General features: G+C 50.6%; 1 protein-coding gene across 1 annotated transcript in view; it reads left to right on the top strand.

Annotated features, from left to right (window-relative positions):
- The first annotated feature begins 563 nt into the window (after positions 1-563).
- The window catches only part of ARL5A (ARF like GTPase 5A), a 34,987-nt gene continuing 8,279 nt past the window's right edge, over positions 564-27,271 (top strand). Inside the window, exons 1-3 of the mRNA XM_075317209.1 lie at positions 564-792; positions 6,574-6,634; positions 10,213-10,360. Coding sequence (XP_075173324.1) covers positions 10,217-10,360 — 144 coding nt within the window. The 5' untranslated portion in view covers positions 564-792; positions 6,574-6,634; positions 10,213-10,216. The remainder of the gene's footprint in view (positions 793-6,573; positions 6,635-10,212; positions 10,361-27,271) is intronic.

Raw genomic sequence — 27,271 nt, 5'->3', positions numbered from 1 at the left:
CAGTGCGAGCCCCCCCCCCAAACGTGCAGCGTCGCACCGCGGCCAGTGCGAGCCCCCCCCAAACGTGCAGCATCGCCCCCGGCCAGTGCGAGCCCCCCCCAAACGTGCAGCATCGCCCCCGGCCAGAGCGAGCCCCCCCAAACGTGCAGCGTCACCAACCCGGCCAGTGCCATCCCCCCAAACGTGCAGCGTCGCCCCCCGGCCAGTGCGAGCCCCCCCAAACGTGCAGCGTCGCCCCCCGGCCAGTGCAAGCCCCCCCAAACGTACAGTATCATCCCCTGCTCCGTGTAACCCCCCATAAGACACTTACCTTATTGAAGCCTGAGACATACACGAGCTGCAGCCCCCAACACAGACAGGAGACACTGCTCTGTGCCCCCAACATCCAGGCTGAGACCCCAGAGCTATAACTAATGAGGAAACGCTGACTCTTCTCCACCTCAGGGTCAGGATCCGTCCGCTCTGCACAGAGGAGCACGAGCACTGCCGCTTCCCGCCCACAGATCTGCACGGCACTGAGGAGGCCCCGCCCTTTCCGGTGACATCATGATTTCATGAAATCACTCCTCCCCCTCAAAAAATCAACTCCGATCTAGCCTCTACCATTCGGGGTGTTGGTGATTGCTGCTCCTGTAGATATGGCGGCTGCGGGAAGCGTCTAGTGACGGAGACATGTCCGGGGGAGAGCGGCCCGTGCTGTAGAGCGGCCTCTAGTCGCCTGGTGCTGCCGACAGGAAGCGTCCTAGGATGGAATCCTCTTCACCAAGATATGGAGGCTGTTCAGCCACCAGGGTAAGAGCAGCAAGTACAGCGGTGAAGAACTACAACTCCCATCATGCCCCGTAAACGGAAATCGAGTCTCATGTTTGACCCCTTCCCTCCCTCTAAAATATATATTTTTTCTTTTTTCCAAGACTAATAATGATGATTATTATTAATATTCCATGGATTTGCAGCCTTATTTCCTTTCTGTCCTGCGAAGATATCAATAGCTCAATGTTATAGAAAATTAAAAAAAAAAAAAATCAACATATAGTGAAATTTTGGAAAAAAGAACCCCAACCTTCCGCCATTGTTAGTTTTTACTACACAATAAAAAATAAACAATCTTTTATTTTGACCCTTCGCGTCAGGATAATTATACCAATACCCAATTATTTAAAGGGGTTGTCCAGCTTTGGGACTGTTTCATTACTTAAATGCATTTATTTTTGACTTATAATCATTTTTGCATTTGGGTTTCATTCAGAAATTTGCACGGTTTGGCTTTCCATAGCCGCTGTGTTGTACGGTTCGTTGTTGGCTGCAGAATGAGTTAACTGAGAATCTATCAGTGAGCTCGTTCTAAGGCGGGCTTTGCACGTTGCGACATCGCAAGCCGATGCTGCGATGTCGCACGCGATAGTCCCCCGCCCCCGTTGCAGGTACGATATCTTGTGATAGCTGGCGTAGCGAAAATTATCGCTACGGCAGCTTCACATGCACTCACCCGCCCTGCGACCGTCGCTCTGGCCGGTGACCCGCCTTCTTCCTAAGGGGGCGGGTCGTGCGGCGTCATAGCGACGTCACACAGCAGGTGGCCAATAGTGGCGGAGGGGCGGAGATCAGCAGGATGTAAACATCCCGCCCACCTCCTTCCTTCCATAGAGCCGCCGGCGGCAGGTAAGGTGATGTTCCTCGTTCCTGCGGCTTTACACACAGCGCTGTGTGCTGCCGCAGGAACGAGGAACAACATCGTACCTGTTGCGGCAGCACAATTATGGAAAAGTCGGAGCCTGCAGCGATGATACGATAACGATGCTTTTGCGCTCGTTCATCGTATCATCTAGAATTTACATACAACGATGTCGAAAGTGACGCCAGATGTGCGTCACTTTCGATTTGACCCCACCGACATCGCACGTGCGATGTTGCAACGTGCAAAACCGCCCTTACTAGAAGGATTGTAACTCATAATGTCCTGGTGTGGTACTGCAGAAATAAACAAGAAGCAGAGGTACAGTTTACTGCTCACCTCAGGCACTTGTGTTGCAGGTTACGTACGTCAGGATTCCACAAAGAAGTTCTGCTGCGCTTCTGCTGTCAGATCCTCAGGATGTATGCATTGAGCATGCATTGTGTGCTGGAAGGAAGCGTGCCAGAGGGGAGTGTGCTGGGAGGAAGAATTCATGGCATGCCAAGAGTGCGCTGGGAGGAAGCGTACCAGAGGGAACATTTCTTACAGGTTGCGTGCCTTGAGGAAGCGTGCCTTGAGGAAGCGTGCCTTGAGGAAGCGTGCCTTGAGGAAGCGTGCCTTGAGGAAGCGTGGCTGGTGTGCCTTGAGGAAGCGTGGCTGGCGTGCCTTGAGGAAGCGTGACTGGCATGCCTTGAGGAAGCGTGGCTGGCGTGCCTCGCGGAAGCGTGCCTCGAGGAAGCGTGCCTTGAGGAAGCGTGCCTTGAGGAGGCGTACCTTGAGGAGGCGTGCCTCGAGGAAGCGTGCCTTGAGGAGGCGTGCCTTGAGGAGGCGTGCCTTGAGGAGGCGTGCCTCGAGGAGGCGTGCCTCGAGGAGGCGTGCCTCGAGGAGGCGTGCCTCGAGGAGGCGTGCCTCGAGGAGGCGTGCCTCGAGGAAGCGTGCCTTGAGGAGGCGTGCCTCGAGGAAGCGTGCCTTGAGGAAGCATGGCTGGCGTGCCTCGAGGAGGCGTGCCTCGAGGAGGCGTGCCTCGAGGAAGCGTGCCTCGAGGAAGCGTGCCTTGAGGGAGTGTGGCTGGCGCGCCTTGAGGGAGTGTGGCTGGCGCGCCTTGGGGGAGTGTGGCTGGCGCGCCTTGGGGGAGTGTGGCTGTCGCGCCTGGGGGGAGTGTGGCTGTCGCGCCTGGGGGGAGTGTGGCTGTCGCGCCTGGGGGGAGTGTGGCTGTCGCGCCTGGGGGGAGTGTGGCTGTCGCGCCTGGGGGGAGTGTGGCTGTCGCGCCTGGGGGGAGTGTGGCTGTCGCGCCTGGGGGGAGTGTGGCTGTCGCGCCTCGAGGAAGCGCGCCTTGAGGAGGCGTGGCTGGCGCGCCTTGAGGAGGCGTGGCTGGCGCGCCTTGAGGAGGCGTGGCTGGCGCGCCTTGAGGAGGCGTGGCTGGCGCGCCTTGAGGAGGCGTGGCTGGCGCGCCTTGAGGAGGCGTGGCTGGCGCGCCTTGAGGAGGCGTACATGACGTGCCTGGGAGGAAGCATGCCAGATGGGATTGCGCCAGGAGGAAGCATACCAGATGGGATTGCGCCGAGAGGAAGCATGCCAGATGGGATTGTGCCGGGAGGAAGCGTGCATGGCGTGTGCCAGGAGGAAGCATGCCAGATGGGATTGTGCCGGGAGGAAGCGTGCATGGCGTGTGCCAGGAGGAAGCATGCCAGATGGGATTGCGCCGGGAGGAAGCATGCCAGATGGGATTGCGCCGGGAGGAAGCGTGCATGGCGTGTGCCAGGAGGAAGCATGCCAGATGGGATTGTGCCGGGAGGAACCGTGCATGGTGTGTGCCAGGAGGAAGCATGCCAGATGGGATTGCGCCGGGAGGAAGCATGCCAGATGGGATTGTGCCGGGAGGAAGCGTGCATGGCGTGTGCTAGGAGGGTGCTTATTAGGTGGAAGCATTGAAGCTCATAATGGATCCTTGTGGCTCTAGTGAACGCTGAACTGAATGACATGTGGAAACTCCATTCACCAGAGGAGCAAGCTCCAAGATAAGAGCCTGATGAAGACCTCAAGCCGAGGAAGATACGCGGGGCTCATGTGTCCATTTTTTAATTTTTTATCTCTCATTTTATTAAGATGCCATTTAGTGCAGCGAGTGATCACTTTCTGAGCCTCTTCCTCCTATTTTCTCAGCTGGTTTACGATCACATCAAAGTTAAATGTGCCGGAAAAGGAAAATACAAAAGTTGAACGGTGCAACGCTTTGTTTTTGTTTAAAAAAAAAAAAAAAAAAAAAAGTTGCAGAAATTTTTTTTTTGGCACCAAATACATGCATTTAAGTAAAGAAAAAACCTTGTTCCGGAGGTTGATCACCCCTTTAGGTTCTCACAATGAGTTTCTGGTGCATTTTTTTACACTGTGTATTTTCGCTGTGCAAAAAAAGGCAGCGTCTTCCAGTTCCAGCGGAGGACGGGATTTATACAAATCTGATGTCCTCTGGGACTTTTCTAAAGCAGCATAAAGTAAGCTGCGGAGCGTTTTTTGGAATCTGCAACACTGCGTTACGCTTTTCCGGGTACAAGTGAATTGACCGAGGTCGCGCATGTCTAATCTGAATTTTTAAGGAATTGTAAAGCGCTGCGGAATATGTTGGCGCTATAGAAATAAAGATTATTATTATTATCCATATCGCGTATTTGCGGTCACATGACTGCTCAGACCGCGGGCATCGAACAATCCTGGAGGTTTTATGGAGTCTGATAAATTGCAATTCTGGTGTTTTCTTTGTTTTTTTTTTAAAGCCTTATTTTATTTCATTGGTTGAGTTTTTGAGCGTGCATTACAGGAAGTTGATACATTGAAGTTGTTTTAATGCTACTATGGCAACCCCAGAGCAAGCAGAAAACTTGGCTGCTACAGTTCAGGAGTAAAGTTGAATATTAGGGGAGAGCAATTAATTTCTATTTATTATCTGTCCGGCTTTAACACACAAACCTTTGTGGACAGATCTGCATGGATAGCAGTATGTGCCTTCACCTTTGACATCAAAGGGCTGGGAAACAGAAATGATTAACCCACGATCACCTGGGATTTCCATTAACCGTACGCCTCCGTAATCCTTCCATTAGCATATATACACCCAGTTCTTTTCAGTTTGCATAGTTGAATTAATTCATGGACTCGTCGGCCTGGTTTTTCAGCTGCGTGTGATTGCGGTTTTATGAAACGGTAATAATTCTGCATCGTAACATCCTTTAATGACCTCGCTTTGTATGAACACGGCTTAAATGTCACTGTTAAAAGCCAATTTACAGCTGCAACAAATGACGGGGCCAAATGTTTTGATCATTGTTCCGTTTTTGGATCAGGAGTTTTTGTTTTTTTTTAAATACGGTATACTTTTCCTTTCTTTTTGTGCCCCTCCATACAATAATGCTGCACTACTGTATATGTGAGGGTGGCCTAATAGTGATAGCCTGGGTCTTAAGTAAGGTTTGTTAATTTTTTGGGTTTGGAGGGTAAGACTTCCAGAAATGCAGCAGATTAGTGAAAGAGCGGTATCCTGCACGTGCCCCGTAGCCGGCAGCGAGCCGGGTGTGTAGCTCCGTCCATGGTATTAATGATTCATTGTTTGCTCCGGGACGTGTATTGTGTTTACTCTGTAATTGATCTCCATAGTGAAAACCTATCTGAGGGAGACTCTGCCCCTGGACGCCGCGTCTAATCTCACATAAGCTTCAATCTGCGCTCCGAGTAATTACATTTAAAGACTTTTCATGCGCCGTTTTGCAACAACCAATGTTTATAACTCTAACAAGGTTCTTTGGTATCTACTAATTATTAGTTATGCAGTGAGTAGGGGAAGACCGTCAGATAAGTGTGGGGTTCACCCCCGGCGAGATGACCACTGATCGCCAGAACTGGGGTCCTCTACCTTCTCCTCTTCCGGCCACAAATTTTTTGGCAGAACGTTTTAGGCTGTCTTCACACTTGCGTTGTTTTGCATCCGTCGCCTTGAGGAATTACGGTAACCGACAAAATATCCATCGGAATCAGTCAAGAGGCATCATGTATGTCTATGCCCCCCTCTTCCCCCCACCCTCTTCAAACCCGTCCCCCCCACCCTCTTCCCCCCCCCCCCACCACCACCCTCTTCCCTTCCCCCCCCTCCCCCCACCCTCTTCCCCCCCCCCTGCACCACCCTCTCCCCCCCCCCCTCTTCCCCTGCCCCCCCCCTCCCCCCCCCCGCGCACCACAACCCTCTTCCCCCCCCCCCCCCCCGGCCTACCCTCTTCCCCCCCCCCCCCGCACCACCCTCTTTCCCCCCCCCCCCCGCACCACCCTCTCCCCCCTTCCCCCCCCGCACCACCCTCTATCCCCTCCATCCCTGCAACTCCACCAGTGGATGGGGGATTACCTGAATAGGGGTTGTCCGGTGAAAATAAGTTATCTATCCACAGGATTGGCGATAACTGATTGATTGGTCTGGGTCCAAACGATGGGCAGGAAGGATCCCTGCTCTATTCCTTATCTTAGCTCTATAGAGAATGAATGGAGCGGCGGTGCGTTTGTTGCCTTGGAGACCGACCACTGCTGACAGATCGCACAACATGTGCAGTGCTCATCAACTCTTTTCTATTGAGCTTGTAAGCGCAGGATCACTAGGGTGTGATGTTACCTCCTAATCCCAGCCAGCTGCAGCACAGCGCTTACAAGCTACAAACCAGAGGTGGTCGTTCTACTTAGCAACGAGCCGTAAACAAAAGAGAAGTATTTTAATATCTCAAGAGCTGAAAATATTAATACATAGCAAACTACAAAAGTGCTTGTGTTTAAAAATACTATCTGATAATGTCCGTCTATGAAGATGGGAATAACCCTTTAAATGCCCATATAATAATTTAGTATATTTTATTTCTGTATTTCAGAGCATAAGGTTATAATCGTGGGCCTGGATAATGCGGGGAAGACGACCATACTGTATCAGTTGTGAGTATCATTTCTTTGTTTCCTGGTATTATCGATGTTGCTTTTTATTTTACAATCCATTTTGGAGGTAGTAGATTCAGAATCTACTTTTAGAGTGTGTTCACACCCAGGTCGGATACGATACAGCTTTTCTCTCCGGATTTTCCAGTACTTTGGGTGACATTTTAGCACACCGCATTCACCCACTGCAGAGGGAACCTACAGGGTAAATTGAACAGTGGCCAAACATCTGTCTGTCAAGGCTTTTTTTTTTTTTTAAAATATAAAAAATAATAAATATATATATATATATATATATATATATAATCTCTCCAGTAAAGACCACAACAAAAGTTTGGAGACACCTTCAAAGAGTTTTTTATTATATTCTATTCAAATGATTTTTATTAGGTTTTGTAGTTAACAAATCTTGAAAGAGTTTTCTTTATTTTCATGACTCTGAAAATTGTAGATTCACATTGAGCGCATCAAAACTATGAATTAACAAATGTGGAATTAAATACTTAACAAGAAAGTGTGAAACAACTGAAAATATGTCTTATATTCTAGGTTCTTCAAAGTAGCCACCTTTTGCTTTGATTACTGCTTTGCACACTCTTGGCATTCTCTTGATGAGCTTCAAGAGGTAGTCACCGGAAATGGTCTTCCAACAGTCTTGAAGGAGTTCCCAGAGATGCTTAGCACTTGTTGGCCCTTTTGCCTTCACTCTGTGGTCCAGCTCACCCCAAACCATCTCAATTGGGTTCAGGTCTGGTGACTGTGGAGGCCAGGTCATCTGGCGTAGCACCCCATCACTCTCCTTCTTAGTCAAATAGCCCTTACACAGCCTGGAGGTGTGTTTGGGGTCATTGTCCTATTAAGAAATAAATGATGGTCCAACTAAACGCAAATCGGATTGAATAGCACGCCGCTGCAAGATGCTGTGGTAGCCATGCTGGTTCTGTATGCCTTCAGTTTTGAATAAATCCCCAACACTGTCACCAGCAAAGCACCCCCACACCATCATGGGATTTCTTACCTTATAAATGGGGTTGGGACCATCAGTTGTGTTGTGCAGAAGTCTGGTGGATACACAGCTGATAGTCCTACTGAATAGACTGTTAGAATTTGTATTATGGCAAGAAAAGAGCAGCTAAGTAAAGAAAAATGAGTGGCCATCATTACTTTAAGAAATGAAGGTCGGTCAGTCCAAAAAATTGGGAAAACTTTGAAAGTGTCCCCAAGTGCAGTGGCAAAAACCATCAAACGCTACAAAGAAATTGGCTCACATGAGGACCACCCCAGGAAAGGAAGACAAAGAGTCCCCTCTGCTGCGGAGGATAAGTTTATCCGAGTCACCAGCCTCAGAAATCGCAGGTTAACAGCAGCTCAGATTAGAGACCAGGTCAATGCCACACAGAGTTCTAGCAGCAGACACATCTCTAGAACAACTGTTAAGAGGAGACTTTGTGCAGCAGGCCTTCATGGTAAAATAGCTGCTAGGAAACCACTGCTAAGGACAGGCAACAAGCAGAAGAGACTTGTTTGGGCTAAAGAACACAAGGAATGGACATTAGGCCAGTGGAAATCTGTGCTTTGGTCTGATGAATCCAAATTTGAGATCTTTGGATCCAACCACCGTGTCTTTGTAGAAACGGTGAACGGATGGACTCTACATGGCTGGTTCCCACCGTGAAGCATGCAGGAGGAGGTGTTATGGTGTGGGGGTGCTTTGCTGCTGACACTGTTGGGGATTTATTCAAAATTGAAGGCATACAGAACCAGCATGGCTACCACAGCATCTTGCAGCGGCGTGCTATTCCACCCGGTTTGCGTTTAGTTGGACCATCATTTATATTTCAACAGGACAATGACTCCAAACACACCTCCAGGCTGTGTAAGGGCTATTTGACTAAGAAGGAGAGTGATGGGGTGCTACACCAGATGACCTGGCCTCCACAGTCACCAGACCTGAACCCAATTGAGATGGTTTGGGTTGAGCTGGACCGCAGAGTGAAGGCAAAAGGGCCAACAAGTGCTAAGCATCTCTGGGAACTCCTTCAAGACTGTTGGAAAACCATTTCCGGTGACTACCTCTTGAAGCTCATCAGAGAATGCCAAGAGTGTGCAAAGCAGTAATCAAAGCAAAAGGTGGCTACTTTGAAGAACCTAGAATATAAGACATATTTTCAGTTGTTTCACACTTTTTTTAAGTATTTCATTCCACATGTGTTAATGCATAGTCACAATTGTGAAGATGAATGATATTTATTGTTTATTTTAAACTTTAGTAGAAAATAAAGAACTGAAAATTGGGGCGGGCAATATTATTCGACCCCTTTTAAGTTAATACTTTGTAGCGCCAACCTTTGCTGCGATTACAGCACAAGTCGCTTGGGGTATGTGTTTATCAGTTTTCACATCGAGAGAAGGAGTATCATACCATATGTATAATTACTTTTAGTTTTTATCATTAAAAAAAAAAATTGGAACGTTCCAATAAAACACATTTTGGTTTGTGCAGTTTTTATGATACAATTACAGTGTTTCGATAGCTTTTTATTACATTTTTGGGGGGATACGGCAACCAATGAAAACCCACCAATTCTGCACTTTTGATATTTTTTTTATATGGTGTTCTGCAGTGATATTAAATATGCTTGTTTTATTCTTCTCCGATTGGGGAAAAAAGGGTTGAGGGGGGTGTTACAAATTTTTTTCCAAATGTTCTTTATACTGTACTTTATATATAAATTACATTCTCAAAGATTGACATGGGCATATAAATGGTTAAGCAGCAGAGCTCCTGAGCCTAATCCGTACACCCGCACCTATGTCCCATGACAGGGAAGGAGTTTTAATACTGATTTACTTTTATGAATATAAAGTTTTATGAATATAATAATTAATAATAATAATATTTATTCATTTATATAGCGCTATTAATTCCACAGCACTTTACATACATTGGCTACACTGTCCCCATTGGAGCTCACAATCTAGAGTCCCTATCTGTATGTCTTTGAAGTGTGGGAGGAAACCGGAGAACCAAGAGGAAACCCACGCAAACACGGGGAGAACATACAAACTCCTTGCAGATGTTGTCCTTGGTGGGATTTGAACCAAGGACCCCAGCGCTGCAAGACTGCAGTGCTAACCACTGAGCCACCACAAGACTGCAGTGCTAACCACTGAGCCACCACAAGACTGCAGTGCTAACCGCTGAGCCACCCCAAGACTGCAGTGCTAACCACTGAGCCACCCCAAGACTGCAGTACTAACCACTGAGCCACCCCAAGACTGCAGTGCTAACCACTGAGCCACCCCAAGACTGCAGTGCTAACCACTGAGCCACCCCAAGACTGCAGTGCTAACCACTGAGCCACCCCAAGACTGCAGTGCTAACCACTGAGCCACCGTGCCGCCTATATATATATATATATATATATATATATATATATATATATATAAGTTTTATAAGTGTTTTCGTCGTGCCTCAGGGTTGGGCTTGCCTTGGACCATGATTTTCTTCGGGTGTCGTGCGATGTACCGTACATTGATTCTCGCTCCTCATCGATCGGTGTCTTGTTCTTTTCCAGTTCCATGAATGAAGTCGTTCACACGTCTCCGACAATCGGCAGCAACGTGGAGGAGATAGTGGTGAATAACACAAGGTTTCTTATGTGGGACATCGGCGGTCAAGAATCTCTGCGCTCCTCGTGGAACACGTATTATACCAACACAGAGGTGAGGTTGTGTCCTCCGCATGGAACAATGACAAAAGAATTTGTTTCCTCTGCATAACGTTCCTAAAATGTCGGTGAATTCTTATATAAAACAATTCAATCGTTCCCATTTAGTGGGGCCGATATCCACCCATAAACTAATATTGTTGGGCCATATTCTGGTCCACTTAAATAGTTTAAGGCTCCATTCGTACAGGTCAGTGCAAATTGTATGGAGCGAAAACGATCGATAATGCACAATATATGGGGGACATGATGATCGTATTATAATATATCATGTCCCCCATATGTTGTCGTCACAGCATCGCCTGTATACATGTCAGGGCCGGCGTCAGCATCCGGCAAACCCGGGCAAATGCCGGGGCCCTGGAGAGCCGGGGGGGCCCACTCAGCCTCGTCAGTCCTGCTGTCCCTTGGCCGGGGCCCACTTGCCTTTACAGTTCTGCTGCCCCGGGCCGAGTTCCGGGGACCGCAGTCCTCGGCAGCAATCTGCAGCGCCGTCCCTTTAAGGCGCGCAGACATCCTGGTTTGAACTTCATCTGTGGGCGGAGCTACCGCCTGCTCTGTCCCACAGATGAAGGAGGCAAGCTTCTGTCCGGCTCTGTGTGGGCCCCCTCTCCACTGTGACCTAAGCGGCTAAGTGCCCTCCCCGCCTCCCGATTATGGGCCCCGGTGAGCTGCTTCTACCCCCTGGATGTATGCCCTGCCAATCCCCCCACCCCTCCCCGGAGCCGCGTGAGCTGGCCCCGCAGGGCCGCATGTGCTGGCTCCGCAGGGCCGAGAGTGTGGGCCCTGCAGAGCCGCGAGTGTGGGCCCCGCAGAGCCACGGGTGTGTGGGTGCGGGCCCCACAGAGCCGCGGGTGCGGGCCCCGCAGAGCAGCAGAGTTGTGTGTTTGTCTGTATGTAGCAGAGTTGTGTGTGTTTGGCTGTCTGTAGCAGAGTTGTGTGTTTGTCTGTATCTAGCAGAGTTGTGTGTGTTTGGCTGTCTGTATGTAGCAGAGTTGTGTGTGTTTGTCTGTATGTAGCAGAGTTGTGTGTGTGTGTTTGTCTGTATGCAGCAGAGTTGTGTGTGTTTGTCTGTATGCAGCAGAGTTGTGTGTGTTTGTCTGTATGCAGCAGAGTTGTGTGTGTTTGTCTGTAGCAGAGTTGTGTGTGTTTGTCTGTATGCAGCAGAGTTGTGTGTGTCTGTCTGTAAGTGTATATGACTGTATAGATTTGTCTGTTTATATGTATTTTTGTGAGTTTGTCTTTAAATATGTATATGTACGTGTTCGTATCGGTGTCTGCGTGTGGATGGGGCCCACTGGGACTCTTCCGCCCGGGGCCCACAAAAACCTGGAGCCGTCCCTGATACATGTAGCCGTGTGCTGCCATCAACGATCATTTAATATCCGGCCTAAACAATTAAATAAGCCGATGTACAAGAGTTGTGCTACTTTAGTGGAACGTTTACACGGGACGATGATCGGGACCGAACGCAGTTAAGTTTCCCGATTTTTTTTTTTTTTTTTTTTTTTTTTTTTTTTTTTTTTTTCTTTGTCGCTCCATTGGGAGACCCAGACAATTGGGTCTATAGCTTCTGCCTCCGGAGGCCACACAAAGTATTACACTTTAAAAAGTGTAACCCCTCCCCTCTGCCTATACACCCTCCCGTGCATCACGGGCCCATCAGTTTTATGCTTTGTGTTGAAGGAGGCACACATTCACGCAAGCTCCACATTTTAGTCAGCAGCAGCTGCTGATTGTATCGGATGGAAGAAAAGAGGGCCCCCACGGGGCCCCCGGCATGCTCCCTTCTCACCCCACTAAGTCGGCGGTGCTGTCAAGGTTGAGGTATTCATTGCGGGTACAAAGGCTGGAGCCACATGCCGTTTTCCTTCCCCATCCCTTAGAGGCTCTGGGAGAAGTGGGATCCTAACCGGTCACCTTTCACTGGGACCGGGCTCCCTCCGCAGCCCCTGGGGGAATCTGACGGACAGGAGACTGGGTATCATCAGGGACAGGCCCTGCATCTAAAAGGTACTCTGTGTCCCCTTGGGGACGGTGCATGGAGCGCCTGTGTTACAACGCTGCAGCGGCTGCTGTTTTTCTGTGATAACCGGGACTACCGCGCCGACCGCGCCTGATCGCCGGCCGCGTTATTAAATTTAGTCCCCGGCTTCTGCGGCCTAGTACCATAACTCCCGCCCCCGGGCCTGCCAGTCAGGGGTAAGGGCGGGACGGTCGACTGGACGTCGGCAGTGAGGGCTGGAGCATACTTAGGTGTTCTCCTCCCCCCTCACTGAGCACTGTGGGGCACCAGATTCCCGCACTTTTAGTCACGCCCACGGCTCCCTCCTCCCCTGAGAACTCTGGCAGCCATATTTACAATCACTTCTGCCGGTGGAGGATTTCAGAACGAGCTCTGTAGCTCTGGGAGGCCCAGGCTGGGAATCTGGTGGACACACAACCGCTTTGGGCGGTCGGTATGCCACACCGGTTACCCGGTGCTGGCCCCCCTTGGGTGCCGAAGTGTGTATATGTATGTATATATATATATATATATATATATATATATATATATATATATATATATATATATATATATATATATATATATATATATATATATATATATATATATATATATATATATATATATATATATATATATATATATATATATATATATATATATATATATATATATATATATATATATATATATATATATATATATATATATATATATTGTATACATTTTCTCTGTTCGGCCGCATTATTTTGCTTTTGGCTATATACCCTCACTGATCACTCTCAGAGGAGACAACAGCATGTCGTCCGCAAAGAGCAAGGGTGCCAAGGCACAGGCTTATTTTGCAACCTGTACCTCTTGTGCGGCTATATTACCTGCAGGTTCCACCTACCCTCACTACCTACCCTCACTATGTGCAATGCTCGGCCCCTGTGGCACTCACTCAGCCGGAGCCTCGGGCACTGGTGGGACCCTCGGCTCAGGTAGAATCGCCGGCTTCCACTGTCCAGGTGGCAGGGACAGAGTTTGCAGTTTTGGCTGAGAAACTCTCTGAGTCGCTTTCACAATCCATGGCTCAGTCTATGGACAAATGGTCTGCTAAGATACTAGAAGCCTTGCAGTCCAGATCGGTAACACAGGCCCAGGGCACTGTGAGTTCATCGCCCCCAGGCCCCTCTCGGTCGGTGCAGCGAAGTGCTCCTGGGGTGACACCTAGGTCCCACGGTGAGGACTCCGACACGGACCGCAGTCCCAGACCGGCTAAGCGGGCTCGCTGGGAACCTTCCCCGGCTTCATCACGCTGTTCGGGGTCTCAGCATGAGGACTCTCTGGAGGATGAAGCGGAGGTCGCAGCTCAGGGCTCTGATCCTGACGTTGCTCTCAATCTTGATACACCTGAAGGGGACGCCATAGTAAATGACCTTATAGCGTCCATCAACCAGGTGCTAGATCTTTCTCCCCCAACTCCACCTATAGAGGAGTCGACTTCGCAGCAGGAGAAGCACCAGTTTAGGTTTCCCAAACGTACACGGAGTGCGTTTTTCGATCACTCTAACTTCAGAGATGCTGTCCAGAAGCACAGAGCATTTCCGGACAAGCGCTTTACTAAGCGCCTTAATGACACACGTTACCCCTTCCCCCCTGACGTAGTTAAGGGTTGGGCTCAGTGTCCCAAGGTGGATCCTCCAGTCTCTAGACTGGCGGCTAGATCCGTAGTATCAGTGGCAGATGGCTCATCGCTCAAGGATGCCACTGACAGGCAAATAGAGCTCCTGATGAAATCCATCTATGAAGCCATAGGCGCGTCTTTTACTCCGGCCTTTGCAGCTGTGTGGGCACTCCAAGCTATCTCAGCTTGTCTGTCTGAGATTAATGCGGTCACACGTACCTCTGCTCCGCAAGTTGTGTCTTTGACTTCTCAGGCGTCGGCCTTTTCGTCCTACGCCATAAACGCCGTCCTGGACTCTGCGAGCCGTACAGCGGTAGCGTCCGCCAATTCGGTGGCAGTCCGCAGGGCCATGTGGCTACGCGAATGGAAGGCAGACTCTGCTTCCAAGAAGTTCTTAACCGGTTTGCCATTTTCTGGCGACCGTTTGTTTGGCGAGCAATTGGACGAAATTATTAAACAATCCAAGGGAAAGGACTCGTCCTTACCCCAGTCCAAACCAAACAGACCTCAGCAACGAAAAATACAACCGAGGTTTCGGTCCTTTCGGCCCTCAGCCAGGTCCCATTCCTCCACGTCCAACAGGTCACAGAAGGGCCAGAGGAACTCTTCTGCATGGCGGTCTAAGTCACGTCCTACAAAGACCGCCGGAGGAACCGCCTCCAAGGCGGCCTCCTCATGACTTTCGGCCTCCCCAAACCGCATCCTCGGTCGGTGGCAGGCTCTCCCGCTTTTGCGACGCCTGGTGGCCACATGTCCAAGACCGATGGGTGAGAGACATTCTGTCGCACGGTTACAGGATAGAGCTCAGTTCTCGTCCTCCGACTCGTTTCTTCAGAACATCTCCGCCCCCCGAGCGAGCCGATGCACTTTTTCAGGCGGTGAACACTCTGAAGGCAGAAGGAGTTGTGATTCCCGTTCCCCTTCAAGAACGTGGTCACGGTTTTTACTCCAACTTGTTCGTGGTGCCAAAAAAGGACGGATCATTCCGTCCCATTCTGGACCTCAAACTGCTCAACAGACACGTGAGAACCAGACGGTTCCGGATGGAATCTCTCCGCTCTGTCATCGCCTCGATGTCCCAAGGAGACTTCCTAGCATCAATCGACATCAGGGATGCTTATCTCCATGTGCCGATTGCACCAGAGCATCAACGCTTCCTGCGTTTCGCCATCGGGGACGAACACCTTCAGTTCGTGGCACTGCCTTTCGGCCTGGCGACAGCCCCATGGGTCTTCACCAAGGTCATGGCAGCAGTGGTGGCGGTCCTACACTCTCAGGGCCACTCGGTGATCCCTTACTTAGACGATCTTCTAGTCAAGGCACCCTCCCGGGTGGCATGTCAACACAGCCTGACCATTGCTCTGGAGACTCTCCAGAGGTTCGGGTGGATCATCAATTTCCCAAAGTCAAAATTGACACCGACCCAATCACTGACTTACCTCGGGATGGAGTTTCATACTCTCTCAGCGATAGTGAAGCTTCCGCTGGACAAACAGCGTTCGCTGCAGACAGGGGTGCACTCTCTCCTTCGGGCCCAGTCACACCCCTTGAGGCGCCTCATGCACTTCCTAGGGAAGATGGTGGCAGCAATGGAGGCAGTTCCCTTTGCGCAGTTTCATCTGCGTCCACTTCAATGGGACATTCTCCGCAAATGGGACAGGAGGTCGACGTCCCTAGACAGGAACGTCTCTCTTTCACTGGCAGCCAAAACCTCTCTTCAGTGGTGGCTTCTTCCCACTTCTTTGTCGAAGGGAAAATCCTTTCTGCCCCCATCCTGGGCTGTGGTCACGACGGATGCGAGTCTGTCAGGGTGGGGAGCGGTCTTCCTCCTCCACAGGGCTCAGGGAACCTGGACTCCGACAGAGTCCTCCCTTCAGATCAACGTTTTAGAGATAAGGGCAGTGTATCTAGCCCTAAAGGCTTTCCAGCGGTGGCTGGAGGGCAGGCAGATCCGAATACAGTCGGACAACGCCACGGCGGTCGCGGACATCAACCCCCAGGGCGGCACACGCAGGCTCAAGCCTTCCTAGAAGTTCGGCGGATTCTGCTGTGGGCGGAAGCCACAGCCTCCACCATCTCCGCAGTTCACATCCCGGGCGTAGAAAGCTGGGAAGCAGACTTTCTCAGTCGCCAGGGCATGGACACAGGGGAATGGTCTCTTCACCCGGACGTGTTTCAAGAGATCTGTTGCCGCTGGGGAACGCCGAACGTCGATCTCATGGCGTCACAGCACAACAACAAAGTCCCGGCATTCATGACACGGTCTCAGGATCACAGAGCTCTGGCGGCAGACGCGTTAGTTCAGAACTGGTCGCAGTTTCGACTGCCTTATGTATTTCCTCCTCTGGCACGGTTGCCCAGAGTGTTACGCAAGATCAGGTCCGACTGTCGCCGCGCCATCCTCGTCTCTCCAGATTGGCCGAGGAGGTCGTGGTACCCGGATCTGTGGCACCTCACGGTGGGTCAACCGTGGGCACTCCCAGACCGATCAGACTTGCTGTCTCAAGGGCCATTTTTCCATTGGAATTCTGCGGCCCTCAACCTGTCTGGGTGGCCATTGAGTCCTGGCTCCTAGCGTCCTCAGGGTTATCTCAAGATGTCATTGCCACCATGAGACAGGCCAGGAGACCAACGTCCGCCAAGATCTATCACAGGGCTTGGAAGATCTTCTTAGCCTGGTGCGCTGATCAGGGTTTTACCCCCTGGCCGTTTGCCTTACCCACTTTTCTCTCTTTCCTTCAATCCGGAAGGGACAAGGGTTGTCTCTCGGCTCTCTCAAGGGACAAGTATTGGCGCTTTCCGTGTTTTTTCAAAAAGCGTCTAGCCAGGCTTCCACAGGTCCGCACGTTCCTTCAGGGAGTTTGCCACATAGTCCCACCTTACAAGCGTCCGATGGAACCCTGGGATCTTAACAGGGTGCTAACGGCTCTTCAGCTACCTCCGTTCGAGCCGGTGCGGGATGTCTCTCTATCACGCCTTTCGCAGAAGGTGGCCTTCCTAGTGGCAGTCACATCACTTCGGAGAGTGTCTGAGCTAGCAGCGCTGTCATGCAAAGCCCCCTTCCTGGTGTTTCACCAGGATCAGGTGGTTCTGCGTCCGGGCCCGGATTTTCTCCCTAAGGTATCCCCGTTTCATCTCAATCAGGATATCTCCTTACCTTCTTGTGTCCTCATCCAGGTCACCAATGTGAAAAAGATTTGCATTTGTTAGATCTGGTGAGAGCACTCCAGCTCTACATTTCTCGCACGGCGCCCCTGCGCCGTTCTGATGCGCTCTTTGTCCTTGTCGCTGGCCAGCGTAAGGGGTCGCAGGCTTCCAAGTCAACCTTGGCTCGGTGGATCAAGGAACCGATTCTTGAAGCCTACCGTTCTTCTGGGCTTCCGATTCCTTCAGGGCTGAAAGCCCATTCTACCAGAATGCATCCTGGGCATTGCGGCACCAGGCTACGGCTCAGCAGGTGTGTCAGGCAGCTACCTGGTCGAGTCTGCACACTTTCACGAAACACTATCAGGTGCATGCCTATGCTTCGGAAGATGCCAGCCTAGGTAGGCGAGTCCTTCAGGTGGCGGTTGCCCACCTGTAAGAGGGGGCTGTTTTCGGCTCTTTTTATCGTGGTATTCTTTTACCCACCCAGGGACTGCTTTTGGACGTCCCAATTGTCTGGGTCTCCCAATGGAGCGACAAAGAAGAAGGGAATTTTGTTTACTTACCGTAAATTCCTTTTCTTCTAGCTCCTATTGGGAGACCCAGCACCCGCCCCTGTTCCCTTCGGGCTGGTTGTTCTTTCGTGTACACATGTTGTTCATGTTGAATTGTTCTTTGGTTCATGGTTTCAGTTCTCCGAACATCCTTCGGATTGAATTTACCTTAGACCAATTTATAAGTTTCCTCCTTCCTGCTTTGGCACCAAAACTGATGGGCCCGTGATGCACGGGAGGGTGTATAGGCAGAGGGGAGGGGTTACACTTTTAAGTGTAATACTTTGTGTGGCCTCCGGAGGCAGAAGCTATACACCCAATTGTCTGGTTCTCCCAATAGGAGCTAGAAGAAAAGGAATTTACGGTAAGTAAACAAAATTCCCTTCTTTTTTTACTAGAAAGTGAAGATAAATAGTTAAATGGGTTTACCTCATCTTGTAACGCAATGGCATAGTGATAGGTTACAGCCTCACTTTATGTTCCACGCTGATCCATAAAAATGAAGGTCTGCAATATGGCTACTTTTCAGGTGGTCGGAACGCCACAGAATATAAAGTCATCTTTTCTTAAGATCTGCCCCTTTAACCCCATAGCGACGGCCTAACGTCTCAAGACGTCGGAAAAACAGGGTACTTATTCTGTTCCGACGTCTTGAGACGTCAGGCCGGAAAAAGGTTGTAGCGCCCCCCAGTGACAGAAAATCTCGGGGGTTTCAGCTACCGGGGGTAGCTGAGACCCCCAAGATTATGAATCGGGGTGTTTTTTTTGTTCCCCGATAATGTGATCGCCGGTATACACCGTATACCGGCGACAACATTAAAAAAAAAAAAATGGCAAATACTACTAATTTCTTTCTCATCTGACATGATCAAACATGTCAGATGATAAAGAAATATAAGCCCCTAGTGCCCCCAAAGCCCCCGGTACCGGAGAAAATCAACCCCCACCCCCCCACCCCCCCCCGGACATCCAAAATGGCGCCGACGCGCGGCGAAAACTCCCGCCGCCGCCGGCTCTGCATTCATTTCCCTCCGATCTGAAATGATCAAACATTTCAGATCGGAGGGAAATGTCCTCCCCCTGATCCCTCCTCCGGTCCACCGGAGCTGTCTGGTCACCGGAGCCCCCTCCGGTTCTCCAGACCTTGCAAGATGGCGCCGGCGCGCGCTGAAAGCTGCTGCTGCCGCCGCCGCATTCATTTCCCTCCGATCTGAAATGATCAAACATTTCAGATCGGAGGGAAATGTCCTCCCCCTGATCCCTCCTCCGGTCCACCGGAGCTCTCTGGTTCCCCGGAGCCCCCTCCGGTTCTCCAGAGCCCTCCCTCCGGTCCACCGGGGTCCGATCCACTATATCCCGGTATCTCCCACCCGATCTGGGATCCCCCGTTCCCCCACCGCCCCCGCACAGTACCTCAATAAAGAATCGCTGGGTCCCCCGGTCCCCCGCGGCCCCCCTTCCTCCCTTCTCCGGGAAAATGGCGGGCGCATGCGCAGTGTGCTTGGCATAATCTGCCTCCTGCACCCAGCAACAAAAAAAAAAATTCTGATTGGCTGTTTAGATTTGAATACTGTGATAGATCCTATCACAGTAGTCAAAATGCCAATATTTGATAAATATGGCAGCATTTAGGTCTGCCTTTCTCCTCTCTCCCTTGTAGTTGATCTGGGAGAGAAGAGAGAGAGACTACGTGCTGCCATATAGAGAGAAAAAGTTATAAATTCACAAAGATCATCATATTCCCAATTTTTCTGATCACCCCCTGTGATCATCCCCTCCTCCATCATTCCGTCATCCCTCGCTGCGTCATTCCCCTAAATATTTTTTTTTATAATCTTTATAAAAAAATTTAGGGTTTATATAAAAAAAAAAAAAAAAAAATACTAGTGTTAGGTTTAGGTTTATTTTTTGTTAGCCAGGGATAAAAACAAAAACCATGGCCCGCAGGATGTTTACGGCAGAGCAAGCGTACTCACTGCTTGCCTCCGGCAGTTCTGGGTCAGAGACCGAATCGGCCTCAGAAAGAGAGTTTTCGGATAGCGGTGACGGTTCGGCTTCCTCCACGGGGTCCCACACCCCGCCAGTCGCCACTGCTGAAGCGGCAGGACCTAGTTCTGCAGTCCCCCATGCTCTCTGGTACCCCGACCCGTCCTTTACCCCACAAATTCCCCCTTTCATAGGAGACCCTGGCATAAAAATAAATGTCACCAATTTTGCACCACTGGATTTTTTCCAAATTTTTGTTAACCAACAAGTACTTGAGCATATCACCCACCACACCAACTTGTACGCCCGTCAATATATTGCCCAAAAGCCAACATCTGTCCATTCCCGTTCCTGGATCCCCACAAGCGTCCCGGAAATCAAAAAATTTTTAGGCATTACCCTCAACATGGGAATAGTGAAAAAACCCAGTTTACGCTCCTATTGGGCAACTAAATCTGTTCACACCACCCCTGTATTTGCAGCCGTAATGCTCAGAACCCGATATGAGACCCTATTGAGATTCCTCCATTTTAGTGATAATTCCCAAGTCCCCCCAAGAACTGACCCCAATTATGACCGCCTTAATAAATTGAAACCCCTAATATCCCTCCTGAAAGAGTCCTTCCTAACTTCCTACAGCCCAGAGGAGAACGTTTCGGTTGACGAGTCCCTAATGAGTTACAAGGGCCGTCTCTCATTCCGTCAGTTTATCCCATCCAAAAGAGCCAAGTATGGCATAAAATTATATAAAGTGTGCGAAAGCACCAGCGGGTACACGTGTAACTTTATCATTTATGAGGGTAGGGACCGCCAAATAAGCCCACCCAACTGTCCCCGGACAATTAGCATCCCAGGAAAAATTGTCTGTGAGCTAATGACGCCATTTCTTGGTAAAGGTTACCACGTGTACACCGACAACTACTACACTAGTATCCCCCTATACCAATCCCTCCATGCTGCAAATACAGGGGCCTGTGGGACAATAAGGAAAAACCGTGTTGGTTTGCCGGCACAGTTAGTGTCCAGACGTGTAGAGAAGGGGGCGTCATTCGCACTGGCAAGTGACAAACTGCTTGCCGTAAAGTGGAATGACCGCAAGGACGTCTACATGCTCACCACCCTGCATGAGGACACCACTGTGTCGGTCAGAGAGAGGGGAGCCACCAGGGACAAACAGAAACCCTTCTGTGTGACCCAATACAACAGGTTTATGGGTGGCGTGGACCTGTCTGACCAGGTGCTCCAACCATACCTGGTAAAGCGGAAAACGAGGGCCTGGTACAAAAAGGTAGCAATCTACCTGATACAGATTGCTACCTACAACAGTTTTGTACTGTATAAAAAATCACAAGGGCCCCTCACATTTCTGCAGTACCAGGAAAAAATTGAGTCCCTCATGTTTGACTCAGCGGCACCAGAGGCAGCCTTCGAGTCAGAGAATGCCCGGAGACTAACAGAACGGCATTTTATGCGTCTCATGCCTCCTACTCCCACCCAAAACCGTCCTAAAAAAAGGTGCCGGGTCTGCAGCAAACAGGGCAGTAGGAGCGAATCAAGATATTACTGTCCCATGTGCCCTTCCCAGCCAGGACTTTGTGTTACCCCCTGCTTCGAGATCTACCACACATCCCACAATTATTAGACATCATACACTATTCCCAAATTGTGTGGTAGGGTTTTTCTTTCACGTTTATATTTTCTGTTTAGTGGCCCCTGTGTTACTTGTCAAATAAAATTTACTATTTTCACCAGTAAAACACATTTTACCCCATTTCACAAATAATTCCAGGACTTGATCACTCACATACCGAAGTGTTATGCACACAAATTCTCGTCATATGCCCACGTCTGCGTACTCCAGAATGTGGACCCCGCAAATGTTCTTGAAACATCTGATCATCTGACAAATAATTCCAAGATTTGATCACTCACAAAGTGTTAGCACCAATCATCTTAGTCTGACTGCTATTACAACTACGTCTTGGTGATACGGGCATGATAATTTTATTGGAGGATCTGAAGCTGTTCTGTAATTTTACACCATGGGCTTTACTGCATGGTTCTTGCCGAACCTCCTGCACTGGACAATACTTTTATAACCCTGTGGGGGACTGGTTGTTTTGTGCATATAGCGGTTCCGACCTTGGCAGGTAGGAGCCTGTTATGATGTACCATGTCGGCTGGCACAATTGTCCCTCATATAGGGATTGATGATGCTAAACAGACATTGTACGACCAGTCTCTGAAAAATTAACGTGTCCTTCTAGCCCTCCTGGTGTTCCTTCATCTCTGGAACAAGCACAAGTCTGCCATATAATTGGCGGTATTTTCCTCCACATTTTGCCCTTCACTCCAAGATAAAATGTACAAAAAATCCATTTATGTGGGTTTTCAGTTGTTCTGATAATACATAGGCTCTGCAAATCAAATAATCCAAAATTTGAAAAGTGCACCTTCCCTTCCAAGTCCTGCCGTTTGCCCAAACAGACGTTTTTGACTACATGTTGGGTATCGCTGGACTCGTAAGAAAGTGGGTAACAAAATGAGGGGTCCACGTTTTGGTGTTACATCTTGTAAAAGTGGAAAATTTGGTGCTAAAGCATCACTTTTGTGAAAAAGAAGAACATTTTCAATATGACAACCTATTGTTATAAAATTCTGTGAAGTACCTGTGGGTTCAAAATGCACACTATACCCCTAGATAACATCCTTGAGGGGTATAGATTCCAGAATGGGGTCAGTTGTTGGGGAGCTCTACTGTTTAGCCACTTTAGGGGGTCTCCAAACACAACATGGCGTGCGCTAATGATTCCTGCCAATTTTGCAGTCAAATGGCGCTCCTTTCATTCCGCACCCTGCCGTGTACCCAGACAGTTGATTTCCGCCACATATGATGTATCGGCGAACTCAGGAGAAATTGCACAATACATTTCTTTTTCGCTCCTAATTGGGAGACCCAGACAGTGGGTGTATAGCTACTGCCTCTGGAGGCCGCACAAAGAACTACACTTAAAAGTGTAAGGCCCCTCCCCTTCTGGCTATACACCCTCCCGTAGGAGTACGGATTCCTCAGTTTTAGCTTTGTGCGAAGGAGGTCAGACACGCACGCATAGCTCCATTGTTTTTAGTCAGCAGCAGCTGCTGACTATGTCGGATGGAAGAAAAGAGGGCCCATACAGGGCTCCCAGCATGCTCCCTTCTCACCCCACTGTATGTCGGAGGTGTTTGTAAGGTTGAGGTACCCATTGCGGGTACGGCGGCTGGAGCCCACATGCTGATTCCTTCCCCATCCCTTTTTACAGGGCTCTGGGTGAAGTGGGATTTACTGGTCTCCAGGCACTGAGACCGTGCTCCATCTACAGCCCCTGGAGAAGATGCTGGATGGAGCGGAGTACATCAGGGACATGGCCCTGCTTCCTCAAGGTACTCTGTGTCCCCGTGCATTTGGCGCTCACACCGCAGCATGCTGGGTGTTGTAGTGCGCCGGGGACATTAGCGCGGCGGCGCTTGTGCCATAGCCTCATTCAGCTTCGCTGAAGCAGGCACACTTTTGGGAAAAGGTCGCGCCGGCCGCTGGGACTGCGGCGCGGCTGGCACTTGTGGTGCGCCGGGGACTTCAGCGCGGGCCGCGCTTTTACGGCGGCCGCGCTGATAACTCGAGTCCCCGGCTTTTGCGGCCTATTTCCGTTCGTTCCCGCCCCCGGACCTGCCAGTCAGGAGAGGGGCGGGACGCTGGTCAGTGCATCAGCGCTGAGGGCTGGAGTCGTTTTTACATACTCCAGCCCTCACAATAGGCACAGAGGGGACACTGTTTCCCGCACTTTTGTTTGGGAACTCCCACGGACCGCCCCTCTCCACAGACGCCGGCAGCCATTCCTGCTGACACGCTGAGCTGCAGAGGGGAGCCGGGGAGACCCAGACAAGGAATTCTGCGCCTCTTACCCGCTATTCAGCGGGCGGTAAGCAGCCCTCAGGGCTCACCCCCTCTTGTGCCAGTAGTAATCTTAGTATTTTGTTCCTGCAAATACTTTGTACTGCATAGCGCTGGTCGCCCTTTGGCTATAGACTCTCTCACATTGCAGAGAGCCAACAGCATGTCGTCCGCAAAACGCAAGGGTGCCAAGGCACAGACATTATATGCTTCCTGTACCGCATGTGGGACTTTTCTACCGGCAGGCTCCACTGACCCCCATTGTGTGCAGTGCTCGGCCCCTGCGGCGCTTGCACAGTCGGGACCTCTGCTGGACGTGACCCAGGGTGTACCACCTGTGAATGCTGTCCAGGTGACAGGAACTGAGTTTACAGCTTTTGCTGACAGAATGTCTCTCACTATGTCACAAATTCTTGACGCATTGCGAGCTAGGCCTGTACTTCAGGCCACGGACACTGTGCAATCATTGCCCCCTGGTCCCCCTCAGCTGAATTACCTCCAAGCTCCGGGACGGGCACATACACCTCAGGGTGAAGACTCTGACTCGGACGATGGCCCCAGGCAACCTAAGCGGGCTCGCTATGAGGGGCCTTCACATTCATCTCAATGGTCAGGATCCCAGCGAGATGAATCTATGGGTGATGAAGCGGACGTCACTGATCAGGATTCTGATCCTGGGACCGCTCTCAATCTAGATACACCAGATGGTGACGCCATAGTTAATGATCTTATAGCGTCCATCAATAAGATGTTAAATATTTCCCCACCAGCTCCTCCTGTAGAGGAGTCAGCTTCGCAGCACGAGAAAATCCATTTCAGATATCCTAAGCGTACATTAAGCACTTTTCTGGACCACGCTGACTTTAGAGACGCAATCCAGAAACCCCACGCTTATCCGGAAAGGCGTTTTTCTAAACGGCTTAAAGATACACGCTATCCTTTTCCCCCTGAGGTGGTCAAGGGTTGGACCCAGTGTCCAAAAGTGGATCCTCCAATTTCCAGGCTTGCAGCTAGATCCTTGGTTGCAGTTGAAGATGGAGCGGCACTTAAAGATGCCACTGACAGGCAGATGGAGCTCTGGCTGAAATCCATCTATGAAGCGATTGGAGCGTCGTTAGCGCCATCTTTTGCTGCCGTATGGGCACTCCAAGCTATCTCAGCCGGGCTTGTACAAGTCGACTCAGTCACACGTGCATTTGCCCCGCAGGTAGCACCATTGACCTCGCAAATGTCGGCATTCGCGTCGTACGCGATTAATGCTGTTCTTGACGCTACAAGCCGCACGGCAGTGGCGTCAGCCAACTCCGTTGTTTTGCGTAGGGCCCTGTGGTTGAGACATTGGAAGGCAGATTCTCATTCCAAGAAGTGCTTAACCAATTTGCCTTTTTCTCGTGACCGATTGTTTGGAGAGCGTTTGGATGAAATCATCAAACACTCCAAGGGTAAGGACTCATCCTTACCGCAACACAGACAGAACAAACCCCAACAGAGGAAGGGTCAGTCTGGTTATCGGTCCTTTCGAGGACCGGGCAGGTCCCAATTCGCCTCGTCAAAAAAGACTCAAAAAGACCAGAGACGCTCAGGTTCTTGGACGTCTCAGTCACGCCCAAAAAGGACAGCCGGAGGAACCGTTGCCAAGACGGCGTCCTCCTGACTTGCGGTCTCCGATTCCCACACCCTCGGTCGGTGGGAGGCTTTCCCACTTTGGCGACATTTGGCTGTCACGCGTCAAAGACCGTTGGGTGAGGGATATTCTGTCTCACGGGTACAGGATAGAGTTCAGTTCTCGTCCGCCAACTCGTTTCTTCAGAACTTCTCCACCTCCAGACCGAGCCGATGCTCTGTTGCAGGCGGTGGCCGCTCTAAAGGCGGAAGGAGTGGTGACCTCCGTCCCTCTTCAGGAACAAGGTCACGGTTTTTACTCCAATCTGTTTGTGGTCCCAAAAAAGGACGGATCGTATCGACCCGTCCTGGATCTAAAGTTGCTCAACAGACACGTAAAAGTCAGGAGGTTCCGGATGGAATCCCTACGCTCCGTCATAGCCTCAATGTCTCAAGGAGATTTTCTAGCATCAATAGATATCAAAGATGCGTATCTCCACGTGCCGATTGCGCCAGAGCATCAGCGTTTCCTACGCTTCGTCATACACGACGAACACCTGCAGTTCGTAGCGTTGCCTTTCGGTCTGGCAACAGCCCCCCGGGTCTTCACCAAGGTCATGGCAGCAGTAGTAGCTGTTCTGCACTCGCAAGGTCACTCGGTCATCCCGTATCTAGACGACCTGCTTATAAAGGCACCCTCTCAAGAGGCATGCCAACACAGTCTGAAGGTGGCACTAGACACTCTCCAGAGTTTCGGGTGGATTATCAACTTTCCAAAGTCTCATCTAACCCCGACCCAATCTCTGACTTATCTTGGCATGGAGTTTCATACTCTCTCAGCGATAGTGAAGCTTCCACTGGACAAGCAGTGTTCGCTACGGACAGGAGTGCAATCTCTCCTTCAGAGCCAGTCGCACTCACTGAGGCGCCTCATGCATTTCCTAGGAAAGATGGTAGCAGCAATGGAGGCGGTCCCGTTCGCGCAGTTTCATCTGCGCCCTCTACAATGGGACATTCTACGCCAATGGGATGGGAAATCGACGTCCCTCGACAGGACTGTCTCCCTCTCTCAGACTGCCAAGGACTCTCTGCGTTGGTGGCTTCTCCCCACCTCATTGTCACAGGGAAAGTCGTTCCTTCCCCCGTCCTGGGCAGTGGTCACGACGGATGCGAGCCTATCAGGGTGGGGAGCGGTGTTTCTCCACCACAGGGCTCAGGGGACGTGGACTCAGGAAGAGTCCACCCTGCAGATCAATGTTCTGGAAATCAGAGCAATCTATCTTGCTCTGCGAGCCTTCCAACAATGGCTGGAAGGCAAGCAGATTCGGATTCAGTCGGACAATTCCACGGCGGTGGCGTACATCAACCACCAAGGGGGAACACGCAGTCGCCAAGCCTTTCAGGAAATCCGGCGGATTTTGACGTGGGTGGAAAGCAATGCGTCCACCATATCCGCAGTTCACATCCCAGGCGTGGAAAACTGGGAAGCAGACTTTCTCAGTCGCCAGGGCATGGACGCAGGAGAATGGTCCCTTCACCCGGACGTGTTTCAGCAGATCTGTTGCCGCTGGGGGACGCCGGACGTCGATCTGATGGCGTCACGGCACAACAACAAGGTCCCAGTTTTCATGGCACGGTCTCACGATCACCGAGCGCTGGCGGCAGACGCCTTGGTTCAGGATTGGTCGCAATTCCGACTCCCCTATGTGTTCCCACCTCTAGCATTGTTACCCAGAGTTCTCCGGAAAATCAGGTCCGACTGCCATCGAGCCATTCTCGTCGCTCCAGACTGGCCAAGAAGGTCGTGGTACCCGGATCTGTGGCATCTCACGGTAGGCCAACCGTGGGCACTACCAGACCGTCCAGATTTGCTGTCTCAAGGGCCGTTTTTCCATCTGAATTCTGCGGCCCTGAACCTGACTGTGTGGCCATTGAGTCCTGGATCCTAGCGGCCTCAGGTTTATCTCATGAAGTTGTTGCCACAATGAGACAGGCTAGAAAACCATCCTCAG

This window comes from Anomaloglossus baeobatrachus, chromosome 7 (assembly GCF_048569485.1).
Source record: "Anomaloglossus baeobatrachus isolate aAnoBae1 chromosome 7, aAnoBae1.hap1, whole genome shotgun sequence".
Lineage (NCBI taxonomy): Eukaryota > Metazoa > Chordata > Amphibia > Anura > Aromobatidae > Anomaloglossus > Anomaloglossus baeobatrachus.
The sequence above is the reverse complement of the archived record's forward strand: the minus strand, read 5'-3'. Positions and strand labels throughout refer to the sequence as shown.